This window comes from Seriola dumerili, unplaced genomic scaffold, assembly GCF_002260705.1.
Source record: "Seriola dumerili isolate Sdu_G_001 unplaced genomic scaffold, Sdu_1.0 BDQW01000383.1, whole genome shotgun sequence".
Classification (NCBI taxonomy): Eukaryota; Metazoa; Chordata; class Actinopteri; order Carangiformes; family Carangidae; genus Seriola; species Seriola dumerili.
This window is the reverse complement of record NW_019174638.1, coordinates 482,687-492,173: the sequence shown is the minus strand read 5'-3', so window position 1 is coordinate 492,173 and position 9,487 is coordinate 482,687. Positions and strand designations below refer to the sequence as shown.

Below are 9,487 nucleotides of genomic sequence, written 5' to 3'. Positions count from 1 at the left end.
GTAACGGGCAGAGAGCTCCACTTCCAATCAGACGCCAGCGAGGTGGAGGTGGGGTACTGGTATGGGCTGGTATTATTAAGGATGAGCTAGTTGGACCTTTTCAGGTTGAAGATGGACTTAAAATCAACTCCCAAACCTACTGCCAGTTTTGAGAAGACACTTTCTTCAAGCTGTGGTACAGGAAACAGTCTGCATCTTTCAAGAAGGCCATGATTTTTATGCAGGTCAATGCTCCATCACGTGCATCCAAATACTCCACTGCGTGGCCACCCGGCAAAGGCCTTAAAGATGAAAGAATAATGACATGGCCCCCTTCCTCCCCTGACCTAAACCCTATTGAGAACTTGTGGGCCCTTCTTCAACAGGAGATTTACAGGGAGGGAAGACGATACACTTCTCTGAACAGCGTCTGGAGGCTGTGGTTGCTGCTGCACAAAAAATTGATCGTCAACAGATCAAGAAACTGACAGACTCCATGGATGGAAGGCTTATGACTGTTATTGAAAAGAAGGGTGGCTATATTGGAATTCTTTTTCGGAAATATCAGAAATGTTTATTTGTAAATTTGGAGTTGTTTGTTTGTTATTCTCACTTTAACAGATGAAAATAAACAACTGAGATGGGAAATTTTTTTTGTTTTTCATTTAGTTGCATAATAATTCTGCACACTAATAGCTGCCCAATAATTGTGCACAAATAATATTCTCCTAAGAAAGCCAAAAACTCACATTTACTGTCTTAAATATTCAGATTTGAGGTTTATTAATATTTTGGATTTTAGATAAGATAGATAGATAGATAGATAGATAGATAGATAGATAGATAGATAGATAGATAGATAGATAGATAGATAGATAGATAGATAGATAGATAGATAGATAGAAGATAGTATAGATTTTTTAACCACTAACCTGCAGCCAATGCCAACAGCCACAACTGACAGGAACCAGCAAGAGACTGAACAGAAGCCAGCAGGTGACCTTTACAACCTGGCCCTGATGAGGGGGTCGGCCTGGGGGGGGGGGGGGGTGTTCACAACTACACTACGTGGTCCCCTCTGTCCACAATCAATGCTTTACACAAACCCGGCAGTAAAATATACGACCAAAGCAACACACTCCAGAACAGGAGTCAGTCTCTGGGTCGGAGACGGCAGCTGCAGAAAGCCGCCTTAAAGAAGAAGCACTAGTGTGTTCCTGTTGTGAGCACTAGGTGTCACTATCACCATAACTGAGCTCTGTGATGTCACCTGACCTGACAGAGACTCTTCAGTCCCCCACCCACATATTATTATCAGTATTACATCATACATTGATTCATTACATGGACTTAAGAACATTAAAGTAATAAAACAGCAGAAACCTGTAAATATCTTCCTGTAATATCTTTGTTTTGTTTCTCTGTGTGTTTATAGTATTTAAACTATTTTTGTTTCATCATTCTTATTTATATGTTGTATTTATTTCCTTTTATTGCATCTATTTTATTTGTATGTATTGCTCATATTTTACTGTGTAACTTATTTCAGAAGTTTTGATTGTTTCCTCCATTTTCAATGTTTGATTGTTTTAAAAAGATGAAATGGAAAATGTTTTGAATAATAAAGCTTTAGGGGAAAAAACCGTTGAAGACTCAGCGTTCCCATCAGGGGAGAGATTTACTGCTGATAGCCGTAAGTCAAGACGTCATACAGATGTTTCATATTCTAAATGACTCTGATAAACGAGGATGTAACCTGAGACTAGTCTGAGCGGAGGAGCTGGTGATTCGCATTGTTCAATTTGTTTTTTTCAGGTCAATCTTCCCTTTGATTCTCTGATCAAGTCTCAACAAAACTCTTCTCATCTTCACATGACACGATGTTACATAACTGAAGCATCACACAGGTGTCTTCGCTCTGTGCTTTTCAGAGACAGTCAAACAGCTGCAGACCACACCCATACACCCCCCCCCCCCCCCCCCCCCTCACCTGACGCTGTTTAAAGGCAGCAGCCTGACGCCACACTGTCAGTGTGTCTCCGCTGTAGGAACCATCTCAGGACCTGCCGGCTCAGAGACAGTTACAGAGACACTCAACTCAAACATGGATTTCTGTCAGCTGCCAGGTGAGTGTCACTGGATCACACTGTAAACTGTAAATATGATTTAACAGTAACACTTTACAATACACAGCAACCAGAAAGACACATTACAGTTTTAAAGTCTCTGCTCCGGCTGCTACAGAACTGATTTTAAGATCCTTTCATCGGTTTCTGAAGCTCGGTGTCAGACCTGCTTTTATCCTCTGGTCCCCTGGGACCCTCTGGTGTTCTGGTCGTGACCTTTTAATTAAACCCAAAGTCAGAACAAAAGCCCGGGTGAGGCGTCTTTTAATCACGGTGGTCCACGTCTGTGGCGCCTCTGAAGGCCTGACGGCAGCAGAGTGCTGACGTTCAGCGTTTTAGTCGTTTTGGCTTTTAATTGAATTATATTCATTTTATTTATTTATCTGTGTTTAAACTTGTTAGGCTGTGTGCTTTTACTCAATGTACATTTTCTGGATTGTTTTCCTTTTAATATCTTACTTTTTTATTCTGGTTGTTTATTCTATTCTACTTTTATTTCTGGTTTTACTCGCTTCAACACATCTCCTCTGTTTTAGCACTTTATTATTTTATTTTTTATCTGCTTTACAGTCTTCAGTGTTTCCTTAATGCAAATGAATGAGATCCACGATAGCGTTTCCTCAGTCAAGCCATGACTGTTATTATAGTAACCAAGGTAACGAGCGCTATTTTAGGACACTCCTATGGGTCGTATCAGAGGGTTGAAAAAAAGGCTTATTTATTTAATTTATTATTATTATTTATTTATCTATTAAAAGCTTATTTAGGTTGGAGGAGTTGTTGGTTGTTGGACCTAATTTAGGAAGAGAAAAAAACAATGACAATGAAAAGTATCGTGAAAAGTAGTTTACAACCGAGTATCAACCTCTGAGGCTGAAACATGAAGAACCAGAAGCTGCAGTTCTTCTAATGACCACTAGAGTCTGGCTCCAACAGTGAGTCAGTCCCCATAGACTCCCATGTCCAAGCCTGTTTACAGCCTGGTACAAAAACTGTTTTGGTCTCTAGAGCTGATTACCTCCTTCATGACACCTGTTTATATAACTCACCTGTTTACATTTGATCAAGGACTAGAGTTATGGAGGACTGAGGTTGTGGCTTTCATACAGGTGCTCTTTGAGTGACAGGTATTCTTGCCACAAACTGTCACACACTGCAGTCTTGGCTCGACACATGCCCCTCCTCTTTGATCCTTTTTTGATTAGCTGGGAGTTAGGGGCGGAGTCGGGTACTGCCAAGATGGCATCGACGGAACGACCCGCTCTGAGCTTCAGAAACCCATGGGTGATGTCAACGGAGGCTGCATCCATCTTTAATTACAGTCTATGTGTATAACCAGGCAATATATACCATCATGCATTGCACACATGCTGAAATAAAGAAAGACAGCGCAGAGAAAATGATATAAGTAATGTCCAAAAGCATTTTTTCACCGTATAGTCCTCTACATTGAAGTCCCCGGATAGTGAGGAGGGACTGAAGTATAACAGGTCATATATAGTCAGAGTATAGAAAGGCATAAAAGGTCATGGAGTGAAGGAGTGAGTGATTTTGGACACAACCAGTGTTCCCATCGTGACTGGAGACAGGAGGAACTTTCCTAACTTTACAGACTCTTCAATAAACTGCCGACCTGTCCCGACCTTCACTCTCCCTCCACTTAGCCTAAATTTCCCACTAAACTCTGAGCTTATTTTTGCTTGATATATCAGATATCAGAGGATGAGACGAGGAAACAGTCCATCAGTCACAGTTAGTAATGAGCTGTTAACGTAGAAACAGCAACGTGAATGAAATGTATTTATATAAAAGTGTTAGAAAATGATGCCTCAGTGTAAATGATTGAAAAGGTGATTAAAATTCAAAGAGTGAAAACAATCAGACCAACACAAGTCAACACTTGAGTTTGGCTGGTTGATTGGTGAAGGACAGATCTGCTGCAGGTGGTGCAAGTCTCCCGCTGAATGACCAAACTTTAACTGCTCGTATCGTATTTTGCTCCGCAGGTCAGAGTTCACATCCTAAAACCAAGGCTGTATACGTGCCAAACAAACACTACCTGACAGTGATGAAGGTGGAAACATCAGAGAACCTTAAAGCATCTTGTACTTAATGACTTGCTGTATGTGAGTTCAGTCCCAGTGTCCCTGAGCAGGACGGACGCTGCCGGGTCATTAACACACTGAACTTCTATCTATTTGAATAATATGCAAAATGTTTAGGAGATTAAATTCCAGACCACTAATGCCCTTGATCTGCCCTAGACAGACAGACAGACAGACAGACAGACAGACAGACAGACAGACAGACAGACAGACAGACAGACAGAGGGACAGACAGACAGACAGACAGACAGACAGACAGACAGACAGACAGACAGACAGAGGGAAAGACAGACAGACAGACAGACAGACAGACAGACAGAGGGAAAGACAGACAGACAGACAGACAGAGGGAAAGACAGACAGACAGACAGACAGACAGACAGAGGGACAGACAGACAGACAGACAGACAGACAGACAGACAGACAGAGGGAAAGACAGACAGACAGAGGGAAAGACAGACAGACAGACAGAGACAGACAGACAGACAGATAGACACACAGACAGACAGACAGACAGACAGAGGGACAGACAGACAGACAGACAGATAGACACACAGACAGACAGAGGGACAGACAGATGCTAACCTCCTAGTTTGGCATGAAACGTAGATAATTACATCGTTTTTAGAGAGACAAGAAGAAGTAATTGTGCATCGTGATCAGGGCTAAAAAATCTGCACTATTACACTAAAAACATGTTGTTTTCTTTCTGCTTATTAATTAATGTGAAATTCTGTGGGAGGATTTAGAAAATGTTTAGCATCTTTTAATGCTGGGTTTCTATTGTTGACTATGAGCTGTTGAGCCTGTTGAGTTTTCTTCTCTGCCTCTGTTTTAAAAGAATAAAAACAAAAGTCTGAGTAAAATATAGTTAATATAAATTTAGTTGAGTTAAGATGTTAGCTCGTTAGCTCGTTTGCTACCTGAGTCACGCTGTATGTTTTTGTGCTTCCAGACAGAATCATTGGTAAATCAGCGGAGAGGGACAAACATCAGGAGGACTCAGCAGCAGTCACACACAGAAGACTGAGACCCGATGACTTCAGCAGCATCTACAGCACAGGTGAGGCTGCCCAGGTGTGCTCCTGCTGACAGGCTCTCACCACAGTCAGTTCATTTACACTGAAACTCCTGAGAGCTCAATATGTTGATGCAGAGATCTGCCCAGGTGAGCCTACTGTCATTTGACTGAGGTGTGTGTGTGTGTGTGTGTGTGTGTGTGTGTGTGTGTGTGCGTGCGTGCGTGCGTGCGTGCGTGTGTGTGTGCAGACCTGCTCCCAGCTTCAGGTGGTGAGGAGATGACGAGGGGATTTCTGCAGGAGCTGGTCGACATCTTGTTCAGTTACATCTGCAGGTCCAGTCAGAGGAGCTCCAAGGTACGGCCGTGTTCGAATCCCGTGTACCGTCTCAGGGCGCTGCCCGACCGCCGTCAGACCTTTGCCAGTCTTATCTGCCAGACAGGAAATAATAAGGAAGTACAGTAGATGAAGCTGACATGCAAAGGTTTCATGATGAGACGACGCGGCTCCAGATGTAGGTAGGAAACGACGGTGGTAACCACGGCAACACGACACGAGACACAAACACTGCTCCCTGTGTCGCAGGTCCTGGACTTCCACCACCCTCACCAGCTGAAGGAGGGACTGGAGGGCTTCAGCCTGCACCTGCCCGATCAACCAGAAACTCTGGAGCAGATCCTGGTGGACTGTAGAGACACACTGAAGTACGGCGTCAGTACAGGTGTGTGTGAGTTTGACTTGTTAATGAGGTACCCCACGAAATAAACGTGTTACTGCCTCACATTTTAAAAGGGGAGGGGTAAAACATCCTCGTTAGGAAAGCGTCAGAGTGATGTGTTGCTGTGGGCGGGGCCACGAGAAATAAAACTGTTTTAGACACTTTTAAAAACAGCCATTGAAACAGTCCAACATGTGTTTAAACGAAGCTTCATTGGACATATTGGATTGTTTAATTGATTCTCTTCACCTCTTGACCTCTGACCTTTGTTTTACCAGGCCATCCCCGTTTCTTCAACCAGCTGTCCTCAGGTCTGGATGTGATCGGTGTCGCTGGAGAGTGGTTGACCTCCACGGCCAACACCAACATGTAAGATCTCATCAAGTTCAGTCGCTCAAGTAAAGTCCTGCAGTATCAGTGTGAGTCGGTCGCTCCAGGAAGTCGCAATAATTAACGCAAACTCAACCAATCCCTGTGAATTCTGCGGGACATTACGTTTTTGTCCAATCACAGCAACTTTGACCAATCGAGTTTCCCTCGAGTTGAACCAATCACAGCAGTCCCTGATCAAATCCTTGATGATGTCACCAAACTCACTTCCTTGTTTGTGGTGTTGAAGCATGTTGTGAAGCTGCAGACGTGTGTGACATCACTGTTAAAGACCGAGCGAAGACGTTCAAACATGTCTGACATGAAAGGGTTAAAGAGTTTTGTGGCGCTGCAACATGGTGGAGGAACCACAGGTGTAGAGCTGCCGGAGCCTCCGCAACGACGCTCCACTACGTTTATTCTCCAGAGGAAATAAAATATCTACAGTCACATGATCACGTTTATTTATCTACGTTTGAAGAAGCTGAAGATCCGATCATCACTGAAGAGTCTGTCATGGAGAGAGCTGAGAACAACACGTGGTCACAGTCATTGATTGATTTCCAAACATCAGTCACACATCAGGTAACACTGAAGAAAACATTCCACCTTAAAAGATGGCGGCAGCTGCTGTAACCTCTGAGCTGCTCAGAGAATTAAATGTTTAATTAGTGAAGATGAAATGTGCCTCGTTTTTAATGAAGATAGCGACAGTTTTCTCGTTCATCGGCTCAACTAACTGTTAAACTGTGACGTTTTTTACGACACTGGTGGAAAGTATTTGGAGATCCCTGTGACATCACAGCTTCACGCATCTGTTATTGGTCTAAATGCGAGATGTTTGCGAGAAGCCGGAGTCGCTCTGATGTGACGCATGTCTTCACCAGGTTCACGTACGAAGTGTCTCCTGTTTTCATCCTGATGGAGGAGGTTCTGCTGAGGAAGATGCAAAGCATTGTGGGATGGTCTGACGAGGAGGGAGACGGACTCTTCTGTCCAGGTGAGACGAGCGGAGGGAGGGCGAGCCGGTTCACTGCTGACACTAAATGTTCCCGACAACATCTGTCCGTAAACTCTGCGATCTGTTTTCTGAAGGAGGCACGATATCCAACCTGTACAGCATCCTGGTGGCCAGGTATCACCTCTACCCAGAGGTGAAGAGCAGAGGGATGGCGGCGCTGCCCCGACTGGCCCTCTTCACCTCAGAGCATGTAATCACACCTCACACACTCTTAGACTTTCATGTTGTTTAAACATCTAAAAACATCAGGTCTTCTCTTTAAATCAGCGTGGCTGCTGGACGGTTCACTCCCTGTTACTGACGCTCCTGACGTCTGTTCATTAAGTCTGTCGCATCAGACAGCAGCTCATGTTTATCTGATGACTTCACTCCAAACGACATAAAGACAAAACTTCTGGCTTATAATTAAAACAAGGTTTGGAAACAGTTTAACATCCCAGTCGTCTCTGACGCTGTCTGAACTCGGCTCGACGTGCGAACCTGGGAACTTCTTCTTCTCAGAAAAACCAAACAGAGCAGCTGCTTCTTTCAGCGGAGACAAACGAAGATGAAAAGCTTCTTTTCCCTTTCACCCATTCAGAGTCACTATTCAGTGAAGAAATCTGCAGCTGTGCTGGGGCTGGGCAGCGACAATGTGCTCGTGGTGAAATGTGATGAAAGGTAAGTCGGACACTCACTGAGCACACGACAAAAGAAATGTTTGCTCACCTGTCGCAGCTTTATATGTCGCTGTGTGTTCAGGGGGAATTCTTCCATGAGTGTAAACCCGCTGCATTAGAAAGTTTCCCTGTTTGAACATGCAGATATTTACAGGCTGCTGAACCTCCGTCTCCTGTCTTGGTCTTTCAGAGGGAAAATGATTCCTGCTGAACTGGAGTCGTCCATCGTCAGAGCTGAAGAAGAGGTGAGGTCAGATCCCAGGAGAGGAAGTGACGTTCTGAATATCAGTCACAGGTGATGTTGTTTTTACACAACAGTTCATATTAGTCAAATCAACGACGACAGATTGTGATTCATTTGTTTGAAGTGTCCAGTCTTCTTCTTCCTCCATCCTCTTGACGACATCGTTTCATTCAAACCTTATTTCTGAAATATTTTCATCTTTGTTTGTTACAGTCTGAGATCGATAACGACGTTAATGTGACGCTGATTAACGGTTGATAGAACAGCTGTGAAGAGGAGTGATACGTGGAGTGAAAAGTCCCAGTGCTGTTGTTCTCTATATCTATATATAGAGTTATATACGTACACTAGTTCTATATATAACTCAGTGTTACAACTCACTTTGTTTATGTGCAACACACTCACAGCTGATACACTGTCCAGATCATACATGTCTCTCTCTCTCTCTCTCCCTCTCTCTCTCTCTTCCCTTCTCTCTCTCCATCTCTCTCTCTCTCTCTCCCTCCTCTCTCCCTCTCTTCTCTCTCCCTCTCTCCTCTCCTCTCTCTCTCCTCTCCTCCTCTCTCTCTCCTCCTCCCTCTCGCCTCTCCTCCTCTCTCCTCTCTCTCTCTCTCTCTCTCCTCTCTCTCCCTCTCTCTCTTCTCCTCTCTCTCTCTCCCTCCTTCCCTTCCTCTCTCTCTCTCTCCCTCCCTCTCTCCCCTCTCCTCCCTCCTCTCCCTCCTTCTCTCTCTCTCCTTCTCTCTCTCTCTCCCTCCCTCTCTCTCTCTCTCCCTCTCTTCTCTCTCTCTGTCCTCTCTCTCTGTCTCTCTCCCTCTCTCTCTCCCTCTCTCCCTTCCCTCTCTCTCTCTCTCCTCTCCTCTCTCTCTCTCTCTCTCTCTCTCTCTCTCCCTCCCCCTCCCTCTATCACTCTCTCTCTCTCTCCCCCCCTCTCTCTCTCACTCTCTCTCCAGGGTTTGGTGCCGTTCTATGTGAATGCGACGGCGGGCACCACGGTGTACGGCGCCTTCGATCCTCTCAGCGCCGTCGCAGACGTCTGCCACAGACACACACTGTGGATGCATGTTGATGTAAGAAGTCCTCGACCAATCAGCTTGTCCTTGAGTCCTGGTGAATGTCTTCGCCAAATCTGAAGAAGTTCCTTCAATGTGTTACCGACATATTGTGTTCACAAGGCTAAAACCACATTTTGTGAGGTCACCGTGACCCCGAGTCTAGATGAATGTTTTTACCAAATTTGCAGAAGTTCT

At 44.6% G+C, this 9,487-nt stretch overlaps 1 protein-coding gene across 1 annotated transcript in view; it reads left to right on the top strand.

Moving 5' to 3' along the window:
- Nucleotides 1-2,083: 2,083 nt before the first annotated feature.
- The window catches only part of LOC111233286 (glutamate decarboxylase 1-like), an 11,350-nt gene continuing 3,946 nt past the window's right edge, over nucleotides 2,084-9,487 (top strand). Inside the window, exons 1-10 of the mRNA XM_022761063.1 lie at nucleotides 2,084-2,105; nucleotides 5,166-5,273; nucleotides 5,480-5,586; nucleotides 5,815-5,950; nucleotides 6,226-6,316; nucleotides 7,204-7,316; nucleotides 7,412-7,527; nucleotides 7,918-7,997; nucleotides 8,187-8,241; nucleotides 9,191-9,307. Coding sequence (XP_022616784.1) covers nucleotides 2,084-2,105; nucleotides 5,166-5,273; nucleotides 5,480-5,586; nucleotides 5,815-5,950; nucleotides 6,226-6,316; nucleotides 7,204-7,316; nucleotides 7,412-7,527; nucleotides 7,918-7,997; nucleotides 8,187-8,241; nucleotides 9,191-9,307 — 945 coding nt within the window. The remainder of the gene's footprint in view (nucleotides 2,106-5,165; nucleotides 5,274-5,479; nucleotides 5,587-5,814; nucleotides 5,951-6,225; nucleotides 6,317-7,203; nucleotides 7,317-7,411; nucleotides 7,528-7,917; nucleotides 7,998-8,186; nucleotides 8,242-9,190; nucleotides 9,308-9,487) is intronic.